The sequence below is a fragment of the Equus asinus genome, chromosome 10 (assembly GCF_041296235.1).
Source record: "Equus asinus isolate D_3611 breed Donkey chromosome 10, EquAss-T2T_v2, whole genome shotgun sequence".
Lineage (NCBI taxonomy): Eukaryota > Metazoa > Chordata > Mammalia > Perissodactyla > Equidae > Equus > Equus asinus.
In genome coordinates, this window is record NC_091799.1 from 39,207,207 (window position 1) to 39,222,134 (window position 14,928).

The window sequence follows — 14,928 nt, forward strand, 5'->3', positions numbered from 1 at the left end:
AACTGTATAAGTGTATCTCCAATAAGCTATAGTGCAGTCTTTTTCATTGAAGATTTCTGGGGAAGAATCTTAGGATACATTCTCAGAGTCTGTAGCATCTTCTATTTTATTTTTTAATTTTTTTTTAAGAGTAGTCCTGAGTTATCATCTGTTGCCAATCTTCCTCATTTTTCACTTGAGGAAGATTAGGCCTGAGCTAACATCTGTGCCAATCTTCCTCTTCTTTATATGTGGGTCACTGGCACAGCATGGCTGACGAGAGGCGTAGGTCTGCACCCAGGATGCGAACCCCCGAAACCAGGCCGCTGAAGTGGAACATGCCAAACATAACCACTACGCCACAAGGCCAGCCCCTCTTCTCAGTATTTTAAATTCTGTGTTTTTATTCTGGTAAGTTGAAAAATGAACACATACATACTTGGGGCTCATCTCAATGACTTACATCTTAAGTACTGCATGGTGATTTCAATGCCAGCATTTATACTTGTCTAAAATCTCTTCAGCATGAAGTAGAGCTATTTTAATGCAATGGGCTATGAAATAAAAGAACAGAGGTGTTCTAAATGTGTGGGTGGTATATTCCTAGTCAGTCATGACCAAATGACATTACAGCATGCTGCACAAGGTTTTACAGTGGTGTAGAGTGAGGAACGTGGTGGGGAAAATGACTCAAAACATGGTTCACATTAACTTGCTAAAATTGGAAGAACCTGCTCTGCGGCAGATCCTATCATGGTCTCACTCTAAACAACAACTGTATTTCACCCTTTATCTGCATAATTAGATACGTTATTGGGCTAAACTCTGTTTCTGTGGTTGTACTTATTTTTTGTTATTTTACAGTTTTATGAGAATGAAAGCCGAAAGGAGTTCATTTCAAAGTTTATGCTCATACATATTTAAATAAATCTTGTATGGAAAGTTTTTTTCCTTTAAATAGTTTTTACATTATTAAACAATGTTTTAGAAACAGTTGTGTAGTTGAAAGAGCACAAACCTTGGAATTAAACAGACATATTCTGATGCTGCTGACCTTAACTGAGGAAGTAAATTAACTTCTCAGAACCTGTGTTTTCTCATCTATGAGAATAACAGCAATTTTGTTGCTAAAATCAAGTACTAGATGAAATTATGTGCCTTCAATGTATGCTTGCTTTCTTCCTTTCTTTCTTTATCCTGGGACCACATTTTGCCATTTAAATTTCTCAGTAGCAACCCACAGAGGAACAGCACAAACCATGGATTAGCAGCACAGTGCGTTTTTGGTCCATTTAGCCCTGATGGAAATTATGTGAGAGAGGGAGTGGGAGATATAGCTTCAAGAATTGGAATTATTTATAAAAGTAAATTACTCATGCTCTTTCTGGTCCCAAAAAGCAGAGATTATCAGGATGTGTTTAACACCTGTTTCCTTACGCTGAGCTAGAAGCAATTTCAGGATAAAAATCTTTTATAGATTTTGTTTTTTCTTTTTCTTCAAACTAACATCTACCTTAAATTTTTAATCCTAAATAATTAGCAATAAAGCAAACATCTACAGCTAAATTACTAATGGATTTAAAATTTTGTCTTTGATTAAAGTTGACAGATGTGAAATAAAAACCTTTCAACTTTGGAACACAATAGTTTAAAAAATTTATATACTTTTCACACCTACAAAAATAGAATGAGAAGTAATAGTTACAATATATAAAAGGGCTGATACTACCGATTATTTTCATTCTTGGGAGGAAAAGTGTCCAGCATGAAATCTTTGCTTATAAAATCTTACTGTGAGACTTCATTACAAGCATGGTTGTTGTGACAAAATCTTAACAGTAACTTTCTAAAGTGAATACGGGTCAAACAACCTCATTCTAGTCTGTTCGCTAATCCACGCAGTGTGGTGCATAAGCTAAATATCATGATCTATTCCATCTTTAACTTTTATGATCTTTATACTTATTTATTAAGTGAATAATTCTTGAGATTAGGCATTAATACGTCTTGGACTCTAAAGAGATGCACTCAGCAGTTTACAACCTACGAGAAAAACTAAGATGTATTCAGCTACTATTATTATGAACTATTTTTTGATGCCTTATGAAAGGGGGATAGGAGAAAAGGATCCATAGAGGTAGACTTTTGAGTAGAACCCTGAAAGAAGGGTACACTGTTGGTAGGAATGAAATAGAGTGACTGTTCCATATCGACAAGAGAGCTGAGCAAAAACACAAAGAAGAAAGCTGTGTTCAGGAGAGGCAACTGCTGCAGATTGGGTGGAATGTAGCATTTATAAAGGCATTAGTTTAAGACAGTCTGGAACTTCACAAAGCTGGCAACTAGAGGGCTTAGAATGCAAAATCGTTTAAATAGGGTAGTCATGTGCACTAGGATCAATACACAGAATGGAGCAAGAATGAGCCTTGAGCTTTAAGAGAACTTTAGAAGATGCTTAATCACCATCAAGTAACAGAGTTCATCCTATAAACCACATAAGAAAAGCTGTCTTGTAAAGGAAAACATGTAAATCCTCAACCCAATGAAGAAAACTCCGGTCCTTAACCGGTGGTAAGAAAAGGAACAGCTTACGCCTACCATTCTGTCATACATTTAGGGATTAGTAACCATACTATCTCACTAGATTGTTAGAGATGAGCTCTAGGACTAACCCTTAATCTTTGTTCTGTACTAGGGATTTAAATCTCTCTCTCCTTGCTCCTACCCATGCATGACAAGCATGGAGAGAATCTTGTCCATGCAAGGCAGAAAGTGAGTATTATCTCAGCTCCAGGTACAAATCCAGGAGTATACCTAATTCAGTCGGTTACATTACAACGGCTAAGAGTATGGGTTCTTTAGCTAGACAGTCCTGAGTTTAAATCCTGCCCCTCACCCCCACTTTCTAGCCGTATTATTCAAGTTTCCCACCTAGAGTTGAGAATAAATACGTAGTTGGAAAATGGAGTAGCATTAGATAATGTGGATATTCTTTCTTGATACTAACAACAAAATGTGACAAGTGATAGCTTTGTAAAAGGTAGCTGCAATGTGGAATCTGAAACCCTATCAAAGTTCTTGTCCTCTGTAACATTAAAATCCAATGGTCTTTTCCGTACTTAGAATGGCTATTTTACCCATGTGTGATCTTGTAACATCACACATTGGTCACTGGAAAATACCACCCACTGAGTTATGGAGATCTTCAAAATGTTAACATATTTCATAATATCAAAAAAAATCCCATTTGTTAATATTACTACCAATGTTATCAGAAAAGTCTTTAAGTACTGAGAGGGATGTCAAGTTCACAATGACAAATATAAGTTTGCAAAAACTCCAGTTTTCATTTGAAAGCTACAATTTTATTATTTGCAACAAATATGTCAGGTTCACATGACAGGCTCACTTTGTTCATTTTTGAGAAATGTCTACCAAATACCATAAACTTAATAACTATAGTTTGTCTTAGTCATCTGTTTAGGTACAAATGGTATTCCATGAAAAAAGCAGTTACTTCAGACTCCAACTGAAATAACTGCATTTCTGCAAAATAAACATAATGTTTTGGTATGTAGCAAAAGTGCGTCATACATAATTCCAATTTTAACATTAAGATTATTAAAGACATACTCAGGAGGTTGATATACAAAAAATCTAATTTTTACAGCTTCATCAGACACTCTTAAATGAAACCGCCATTTAAGAAAAATTCAAATGCATGGCAGTGACAAATGCAATCAGCACTCAGTACAATGTTGCACTGCCTTGATTTATGCTAAGGTGACAGCAGTTTTACCGCTCATTGCTTTTGCACCATTCATGCAAATATCAACATGTGAGTTACAAGTTCTTTATATATATTTTGCATGCAATTGTTAGCCCTTGCAAATAATTTCTCCTAATCTGTGGTTTGTCTTTTCACTTTCTTAACAGTGTCTTTTGAAGAGATGTTTTCAATTTAATTTTAATGTTCCATTTATCCTTTTTTTTCATTTATGGTTTGTATTTTCTGCATCCAAGGAAATCTTTGCCTAACCTAAGGTCACAAAGATTTTTCTCCTGTTTTCTTCTCTAAGTGTTATAACTATTACTTTTAGGTCTATGACTTATTTTAGTTATTTTTTATGTATATTATGAATATACACAAAATATCTAGCTGTCAGAACCATCTGTTGAAAAAACAACTCGAAAATGGATTATTTTTTATAGATGCTAGATTCAATTTGCTAAGATTTTCAGGACTTCTGTTACTATGTTCATGAGGACTACTGTCCAGTAATTTTCACGTTTTGCAATATCTTTGTCAAGTTAGTATTACAACACTGGCCTCATTAAACAAGTTGGAAGTGTTCCCTCCCCCTCGATTTCCTGGAAGACTTTGTGTAAGACTTGTGTTATTTCTTCCTTGAATGGTAAAATTTACAAGTGAAGCCATGTGGGATTGGAGTTTTCTTTGTGGGCAGATATTTAATAATAACTTTAATTGCATTAATAGATGTGAGGCTATCTAGTTTTTTTCTATTCCTGTGTCCATTTTGGTGAGTTTTATTTTTCTAATAATTTTTCCACTTTGTCTAAGTTGTCTAACTTATTGGCATAAAAAGTCATAATTTTGTATCCTTTTAATTTAGGTAAAATCCATAGTAGTAACTTTCATTCCTGATATTATTGATCTGTAATTTCTCTGGTTTATTTGATTGGTCTAATTAGAGATAAAATGATTTTGTTGCTGTTTTGAGAACCAGGTGCTGGTTTCATTGATTTTCTCCGTTGTTTTTCTGTCTTATAAATTGGTGATTTCCACTCTTTATTATTTCCATCTTTCTATTTAATTTGGGTTTACTTTGTTCTCATTTATCTAGAATATAGATTAAAGTAGAACCTTACACCATTGAATTACTATCTGTTTATGTTTTCTAATAGAAGTGTTTAAATCTATCATTTTCTTCCTAACAATTTTTAAAAAACTGAAATGATACAAAGTATGACCCCTGACCATAAAAGAATTAAACTAGAACACAGTAAGATAAAGCTACCTGGAAAATCCCCAAGTATTTGGAAATTAAAAAATACACTCCAAAAACATCCATTGGTGAAAGAAGAAATGTCAAGATAAATTAGAACATATTTTGAACTTAAAGAAGATGAAAACACAACATATCAAAATCTGTGACAGGAAGCTAAAAGATTACTTCAGAGGGACATTTATAGTTAGTTGCTTATTAGAAAAAAACCCAGAGGTCTCAAATCAATAATCTAAACTTCTACCATAAAACTAAAAAAGAGCAAAGTAATCCCAAAGCAAGCAGAAAAAAGGAAATAAACTAAGAGCAGAAATCAATGAATTGAAGCCAGAAAGACAAGAGGGAAAGTCAATGAAACATAAAGCTGGTTCTTTGAAAAGGCAAACCTCCAGCAAGACTGACAAAAATAAAAAGAGAAAAAGACACAAATTGCTAATATCAGGAATAAAACAAGGGATAGCACTTCAGAACCTGAAGACATCAAAAGGATAAGGAGGAAACACCATGACCTCTACACACAAATTTGACAATTTAGATGAAATGGAACAATTCCTCAAAAAAGCACAAACTATCACAAGTCACCCAAAATGAAACAGATAATTTAAACAGCCCTGTAACTATTAAAGTAATTGTATCCATTTTACCACCCCCCAAAATCTCCAGGCCCAGAGGGTTTCATAGGAGAATTCTACCAGATATTTAAAGAACTAACACCAATTCTATACAATCCTCCAGAAAATAGAAGAGGAAACATTCCCCAATTCATTTTATAAAGCTAGTATTACCCTGAAACCACAGATAGTATGGTAAAAAAACAAAAGAAAGAAACTAACAGGCCATGAATATACACAGAAATCGTGACCAAACTATTAGCAAACAGAATCTAGCAACATGTAAAAAAAGTTATACACCATGACCAAGTGAAGTTTATTCCAGCGATAACAAGGTTGGTTTAATATTTAAAAATTAAGCAACATAATTATATTAACAGGATAAGGAAAGTTACAGGATCATGATCATATCAATCAATGCAGAAAACAGCATTTGACAAAATTCAACTCCTATCCACGATAAAGTTATGATCAAACCAGGAATAGAAGGGAACTTCTTTAATTTGATAAAGAACATCTACCCAAAGTCTATAGCTAACATTATACTTAGGGGTGAAAGATTAAATGCTTTCCTCCTAATTTTGGGAAAAAAGGCAATATGCCAGCTCTCATCACTCTTATACAACATAGTGCTAGAAGTTCAAGCCAGTGCAATAAGGCAATCAAAGGCATACAGATTAAACAGGAAGAAACAAAACTGCCCTGATTTACAGATGACATAATTGTGGGAGTGCTGGCTTGCTAGATTACTCTACCATATTGGAAGAAGGATTTTCAAGTCTTTGCTTTTGCATTTGCAGTTAGCATACCTGAAATGCTAAAACAAAAAACAAAGGAAAACACAAGGAATCCTCTCTTCAAACATTTGAGGTTCTTCCTAAAGATAATTTTCACATGTTGTGCGTACTGCTCATCCATGTATCTCTTAAATTTATTATATACAATAGATGCAAACGTTCAAGCTGTCAGAGAGGTGGTGTCATCATGGGGTCTGGAGACCAACTGCCAAGATTTGTACCTTGGCTCCACCCCTCACTAACTGCATTATCACTGTGGGCAAGTTTCTTAACTTCTCGCTCAATTCAATTTCCTCAATTACATAATGCTGATAACAGCAGTCCTTACCTCACTGGATTATTATTAGGACTAAATGTGAAAACATGTGCAAATGAAAACAGTGTCTGATGGATAGAAAGAGCTCAATAAATGTTACTCAAATTAGTGCAGATGTGTGAAATAAATGTCCCCATTCCCCTTAATGTGTTCCCTCTAATCAAATAATGATTACTCACAAAAATTTGATATGTTTGAGGATTTTCATCAAATAGAAAGATTATATGTAAGATAAAAATTAGGAAAACAAATAGAAAATTTGTAGTAGAGGAAAAAAATTAGTACATATGGCAAAATATTCAACCTCATAAGTTATTTATAAAAGGCTGTTAAAACAGCAATGAAGTACCGCTATATAACTAGTAAATCAGAAGTATTAAAATTAACAGCCAGTGCTGACTAGGTTGTGATCAACAGGTATACTATATTGATGACAGTGTGAACTGATACAACTGTTTTGGTAAATAATTTGCAATACACTTGGAAGGAAATAAACTTATGTCTGTTATATGTGATATTGGACTTCCTGTAACTGAGCATTTACAGCTTTGTCTCTCTCTCCTTCCACAGTGGACAAAACTAATTCCAGATTCAATCCTTTCCAATGTATCCCAAAATATCAGTTACTTGAGTGTTCTCTGACATGCTCAGATATGCATGAGAGTGAAGGATGAGAAATGTTAAACCCAGGGCCAGGAAGTATGAACATGTGTCAGGGAAAGGATAACACAAAGACTAAACAAGTAGCAACAAGGGATGTGGGGCCAAAATAACATACCCAAGATCAGATTAGATCATGTCAGAGCTTTCAAGATTCAGTTTGGAGACACTGCTCTGGTGAAGCACTTCGGATACTAAGAACTATATATAGAGCATTCTTAACAGAGTTTGTTAGCATCATCTTTTGAGTTCTTAAAGGAATTTCCTCCTTTTGAACTGGAAAGCAGAAGACACTAAGAAATATAAAAATCATCAAATTTTGAGTCCTTTTGGTAAAACAGATGGCTCTATTTATTTACATACGAATCGGACTGAAGGAAGAAGAAAAATTTGGTTAGTCTGCTGGCTCCTACAGTCTCATTCACCAATAGATTGCTATTGATTGCATTATGAAAAGGCTGACAAAAATCTTTGAAAATATTAGGAGATTTTAGATAAATTTGCAGCAGAGAAGAGCATGCAACACACCTTTTCCCAAGCTATTAAAATATTCATAAAGACTTTTAAAAAAATTAGGATTGCAGAGACGAATTACTATGCATACAGAAACATGATATTGAAGCATCATTAAAATGAGAGAAATCTTTCAAGATCTGTTTCCCATCTGAGTTTTACTCAGGGATCTGGCACTGTGTCCTCAAGGAGCTAACTACAAATAGCTCCATGCACGCCTAACAGATTTCTTGGTGTTCCCTTTGTTGGTCCAGCGACTTGCTTTATAATTCTTCCTGACCGAATGACTTTATTAGCAATAGAAAATACACTAATATTACGTTAGGAATTAAGCTTAGTATTTAAAACTATCAGCTATATTTATCCTATAATTTAATTTAATCGGTTTCTTTGTATTTTTTCCTTTACAAACAGAATTTACCACCAACCAGGTATCTCAGTCTCCCTAATATATAAAGACTTGTGTAAGAACATCTGATGACATGCATAAAATCACAATCACAGTAATTGGACCATAGTTAATACGAAGAAAAGAGGAATCTATGCTCATTTATAAGTGATTATATAAAGGAAGAGAAAGTATGCGTTAAGTAACAAAATAACATTACCTTTTTATATAAACAAGTTAGATAAACCCCGAGTTCTTACAAAGTTTGTTTAAAAAACAGGTCAAGGTAAAGGAGCAAATTTGTATTTATAACTTCCACATCTGATCATTTGGGTCCTTTTGCCTTGGATTTGGTCTCGTTTGGAATCTTTCCATTTTGACACTGAGTAAATCTGGCTACTGTAGAAACGCCATCCACAAACTTGGTTTTGAAAAGGACGTTTGCATTGTTGAACATACCTTCCTTTAGGGACACCACAATGAACTGAAGGGAAAAAGAAAAAAATCATAAAAAATACTTTTCATAATATTCTTCAAGTTCACTCCTTTTTTATACTGGGGTTAAGAACTGTTTGGAGATATTTTGATTTTGCTCTTTCTTTAAATGCTTGGCTCTAAGCAAATGCACAACCTCAAATGCAAGTAACAAACAGTCATAATATTAGGCCCTTAAATGGATTCTAGCTTTCCAAATTCAGTTTTAGCAGTCTCTTAAATTTTACCCTGAGTGCTGCATTACCCGGGTTTACTGCCTCCTGCTGGTTGACTGCCTGTTGCTATCTTCTGCAGCTGGCATCACTGTTTTGTGCTAGCTCTAAATGCCCTAGTGAAATATTTTTCTCTGTGATATTTTAATAATATCAAAGAAGGCTTCAAGTTCCTACAACACTACTACTAGCTCAAATGGAACATTTGCATAATTAAGAAAAGGTCCTACTTCACTGTTATCTGCAAAAAAAAACTGCCATAATAAATACATTCTATGATAATTATGAAACGAGAAGCCCCCCAGAGTTGCACAATGCATTATCTATACAACCATGTTCGGCAGCCCCAGTTCCTGCAGCAACAGTTCAATAAATATACAAATTGCTGTTAGCTTCAGAGGCTTTTCTCTACTTTCTAGCCAGGAGAAATGAAGAATACCCCCTCAAGTACCATATGATTTTCTGACACTAGGTATATTCTTGAAATAGTCTTTTGATTGTGCATCCTCTGGTAGCTAGAGAAAATAACTGCATTAACTCTAAATTAATTCCAAATTATGAAAAAATTAGATTCTCGCTCATGCTACAACCAACAATTGTAATGCTAGGTTATTTCTCTAATAGGAGACCAAACCCTCTTTCCTTCTATACCCATTTGAATACAAGTATACATTTAAAGAAACACACAATGTTTAAGTATTCCTCAACGCTCAATATCTTAATATTAACCACAACTAAAGAAGATTTAGAAAAATACTATACTTAAACTATTACTGAGACATTTTTTCTGGCTCTTACCTGAGAATGTGTGAAATGAGTACGCAGCATCTGTCCGATATTCTGGGTATGAGAAAGGTCCAAGGCTGCATCCACCTCATCCAGGATATAAATTGGAGCAGGTTTGAAGAGGAGCATGGACAGTATTAATGACAAAGCCACTAAAGACCTAAGAAAAGGAGAGCAGAAGAAAAGCTGCAGAACTTGATTTTACCACTTTTTACCAAAAAATTGAAGCAAATCTCTGTTATTACTATTATTATTGATGAATAGTGTATATTTAGTAGCTGAAAGATAGTCATGGCAAACAAGAATTTTAAGTTTTAACACTTTTATTGTATTAAAATGTTGCTTTTATTTTAGCTTTCCATTTTTCCTCTCTTCAATGAGTTTTATTTTGAATAGAATAAGTTTATAATTTTTATTCCAGTCAGATAATCAGGATGTTATATTCAGTACCCATCCTTAAGAAAAGATCACGTCAGTGTTAAGAGTTTTTCTTTCCTTCTCCAACTGCTTATTAGATACATAGGTAGCAGGTGAGTGAGGGCTACATACTTAAACTTGTTAAGACAACAGCTACTGGTAAAACAGTAACTGGTTTATAACTCTTTCAAACTTTTACTGTGTATGTACCCACATGCACAGACACACAAACATACACAGGCAATCTATTTTTTTATTGGCACCATTTGAGAATAAGTTGCATAGATTTATGGCCCGTTACTTTAAATACTTCACATTGTCAGAAGTTCAAACAATCCTTATGTGATGGTTAATTTTGTGTGTCAACTAGACTAGATCATGGGGTACTGACATATCCAGCTAAACATTACTTCTGGGTGTGTCTGTGAAGGTATTTCTGGATGAAATTAGCATTCGAATTGGAAGACTCAGTATAGCAGTTCTGCCTTCTCCTGTGTGGGTGGACATCATCCAACCCATTACGGGCTTGAACAGTAAAGAAAGCAGAAGAAAGAATTTCCTAGATTACTTGAGCTGCGACATGGGTATTCTGCCCTCAGTGCTCCTGGTCCCCAGGCCTTCAGACCCAAACTGAACCACAACACTGGCTTTCCCGGGTCTCCAGCTTGCTGGCAGCAAATTGCAGACTTCTCAGCCTCCACAATAAAATGAGCCAATTCCTTATAATAAATCTCTTCATACACACACACAAACACACACACACACACACACACACACACAAACACACTACTGATTCTGTTTCTCTGGAGAGCCCCAATAGCCTCATTTAAAATTTGTAGTTTATGCCTACTTTTAGATTCTGCAGCTCTTTTTAATTTCTCTTCTAGTTAACCAACCCTTTTAACCAAAGCTGTTTTCATTCTAATCTGATATAGAGTTATAATAATTCTTATTTTTTCTTAAACATATTTTATTAAAAAGTCGTTTAGTTTAACACAAAATATTTTTAATTATTTAACATTAGAATAAAAATTACATTTGCAGCACATTTTTCTGTAACTTCAAACATCTCTTGGTATGCAGCACTACAGTAAATAGTCAATCTAATGCTTACCGCATCCCAACAGGTATTTATTAAGAAACATGTAAGTGGGAAAAAAGTATGTGCACAGTGAAGGGAGTCTAGGAAGGTGAAACTAAAATTTCCAGAAAGAAAATTAATGAAACAGTATGATAAAAATCAAACAATAGTGAGATTGACATTTACCTCCATAGAGGGGAGCTGAAGTCATTCAACCTAAAATTTTTTTCACTGCCTTTCTCTATGTCAAATGTTTAAAGCATTGAGTTTTACACTTAGTCATTCAGAAAAAAAAACTCCCACCAAGTACTAAACTACTATGCTGGATAATGGTATATCTAAAAATAAGTTTATATCATCTTAACGAAGGAAGTAATGTTTAGGTCCCAATAAGAAAATAAGCATACATTTTTTATTTTCCTCAAAACATTTTCTAGAACTTTGGCAAAAACAGTTAAACATACTGTGATCTAAATTGTGGAATTCAGTGTTCCTTAACAGGCAGCAGAAGCTGTCTTTTAGACTTTTAAAATATTCAGGAATTTTATCATGAATGAAAAATATAGAGTGGACTGATATTCTGCTCATTATTTGATAAAGGATTTCATAAGGAAAATTGAGAGGTCTTAGTATTTTCTATGTATCTAAGAGTTACACAATGGCCTTATAGGGCACATGAGAACAATTCATGGACTATGGTTTGTACATCCACAGAGGAAAATAAAAAACAAATAACCATCTTCAATTATGTGAATATTCAGTGTTCCCTCAGGAGGTTTTAATTATTTGGCTCTCTGCAGGTAAGGAGTTAGGCCACATGACCTTCTAAGTTTCTCTCAGTATGAATCACTGTGTAATGCTGGAAGAAACTTCCCTGAAGCCCAGACCATGCTATTTCCACACCCTTCATTCCTTTAGGTAGATCCAAGTTTCCGTCGGTATCATCTTCCTTTCACCTGAGAATTTCCTTTAACTTGTAAAAGCTCTGATGGGATCAAATTCTTTCAGCTTTTGTTTTTCAGAAAAAATATTTCTATTGCCTTCATTTGAAGAATGTTTCTACTAGGTATAGAATGCTGGGTTGACATGTTTTTTTGTTAGCACTTATAGATGTTGTTCCAGACTTCTGTCTTGCACAGTTTTTGATGAGAAGTCTAAGTCACTCTTATCTTTGTTCCTTGGCATGTCATATGCCTTTTTACCTCTGGCTGCTTTTAAGATTTTTCTCCTAATTACTGGTTTTCAGCAATTTTGTATGACATGCCTTGCTGTGGTATTGTATGTGGGGAGGAGTATATGTGTTTATCCTACCTGGGGTTCACAGAAATCAAGTCTGTGGGTTTACAGAACTCATCAAATCTGGAAAATGTGGACACATTATTTCTTCAAGCAATTTTCTTTTTGCCTCCTCCTCTCCTTTTGGAACTCCAATATGTTAGACTGCTTGATATTGTCCCACAGGTCACTGAAGTTTTGTTTTTATAGCTTGGTGTTTGTTAGTTTAGCCTGAATACATTCTATTGCTATGCCTTGAAATTCACTTCTGTTTCTTTTACATTGTCTAATTGGCTATTAATCTCATGCAATGAACTTTTCATTTCAGGTATATTTTTTTTATCTCCAGAAGTTCTCTGATTCTTTTTTAATAGCTTCCATTTCTCTCATCACTTTCTTTTTTTCCTGTTAATTCTTGGAAATAGTTACTCTAACTTCCTTGTCTGCTAGTGTCATCACCTGTTATTTCTGAGTCTGTTTCCATTTACTGATTTTTCTCTAGGTTATGTAAGAGCCACATTTTCTTGTTTTGTCTAGTAATTTTTCCTAGATGCTGGAAATTGTGATGACGTTGTTCAGTCTCAATTTTGTTGTCTTTCTTTAAAGAGTATTGGGCTTTGTTCTGAGAAATAATTAAGTTACATGCAGATCACCCTGATCTCTTCAAGGCCTTCAGTGAACTGCAGTAAGGCATTCTAGAGGACCCTTCACTTCAGGGATAGTACAGACCTAACGCTAAGGTATAGCTCACTGGGGCCTCCCAAAATCTTAATCTCTGTTCCCTTAATCTAGTGAGACAACTGGGCTTTGTGTGGGTTCCCCTCCCTGTATCCGCAGTGCAGAAATTGCTCCCAGGAAGAAAGCTGGGTAAACACTTGGCTCAGTACTTTTCTTTCCTTTCTTTCAGGTATTCTCCTCGGCTACTCGTTTTCCAATGTCTGAAAACAATTGCTTTTCATGTATTTTGTCTAGTTTTCTAGTTGCTCATCCTTATTTCTCCTTTGTTGCCTACTCTTTTAATCAAATATTCTAACCAAAATTTGTAGTCTTACACATTAGTCTCCTTAAACACTACATGCAAAGATAGCTAAGCAAAGCAAAACAAATAAAATTGGGAGGCAATGAGATGATGGATTATAATAAAGTAAGAGGAATTAGGAATTATAATATTGCAAAGGGATTACTCACCTCTGACCACCACTAAGTTCAGTTAGGTTTTCTTTCCAAGTATTTCCTAATGCAACCTTGAACTCCAGACCATCCAAAACAGTTTGCCCCTCTGGTGGTGCAAGCATAGCATTTGCACCAGGTAAAAGAGTAGAGAAAATAGATCCAAAGTCCTTGTTCACCTGGATAAAAAAATGATATTAAAATATCATAGGAGGTTTTCCAAGAAGAATCAAATGTTGATATGTGTATATGCAACCCACCAGGTATATTCTGTTGTCTGTTACTCTAACTCGGGTGTTGGCAAATTATGGCCCATGTGACAAAGCTGGCCATGCCCATTCATTTAAGTATTGCTTTGGCTGCAAGCATTACAACAATAGAGTCTAGTTGGTGCAACAGAGACTATATGGCTCACAAGGCCAGAAGTATTTATCATCTGTCCCTTTACAGAAATAGATTACTGATTCCTGCTCTCACTTCCAGAGGGAACTAGAAGCTATATCTCTAACTCTACCCTGAAGCTTTGATACTTTTGCAGGTCATATTGCAGGAATCATCAGAGGCATACAATTATATAATATAGGACACTGAACTTTCAGTTGGAGAAGCAAAAGCAAAACAAAAACTCTCTTTTTGGCATAAAATGTTCTCCTATAAAACCTGTTTTCTGTTGACTGGCGGTCATCAGCTAATGTTAAAAAGCCTAAGAAGATCAAGGTGAAGCCTAGGAGAAAAGGAAGCATGAAATCACACAACCAGATCTGTTCAAGGCACTGAATAGTTCTTTTCTATATGCTTCTTCCCATAGCCAAAGAAGCTAAGGTGTCAAGGGACAAGAATAGGATTGGACCCCAAGAGAATAAGGCTTAAAGAAGCTGTTTGGCCTATCTCCATCAAGCCATAGTAGGAGATTACACAGAGATTTAGGGCCTATATTCTAGCTTGTGACTGGGTAATTTTTGTGCATATGCACCTGATCAATGATTTGAAAATTCAGCCATCTGTCTTTAAAGACATGAGTAATTTTAAAGAGTTCTGCAGCAAATTTGAGACTATATATGAACACACTCATGCACACACCCAAGTCAATTTGACAGCCATGCTCTCTAGGGAAATCTCCAAATTCAAGTACAAAACTCAAGTGCAAGTATACTTTTTATCAATATTTGTAGTAATACGGAAATTTCCTAGACAGAAGCAG

The 14,928-nt window shown here is 35.0% G+C and overlaps 1 protein-coding gene across 1 annotated transcript in view; it reads right to left on the minus strand.

Annotated features, from left to right (window-relative positions):
* Window positions 1-8,262: 8,262 nt before the first annotated feature.
* The window catches only part of SMC2 (structural maintenance of chromosomes 2), a 45,914-nt gene continuing 39,248 nt past the window's right edge, over window positions 8,263-14,928 (minus strand). Inside the window, exons 23-25 of the mRNA XM_044779121.2 lie at window positions 13,746-13,906; window positions 9,797-9,944; window positions 8,263-8,775 (exon numbers count right to left, since the gene is read on the minus strand). Of these exons, the coding sequence (XP_044635056.1) occupies window positions 8,617-8,775; window positions 9,797-9,944; window positions 13,746-13,906 (468 nt within the window). The 3' untranslated portion in view covers window positions 8,263-8,616. The remainder of the gene's footprint in view (window positions 8,776-9,796; window positions 9,945-13,745; window positions 13,907-14,928) is intronic.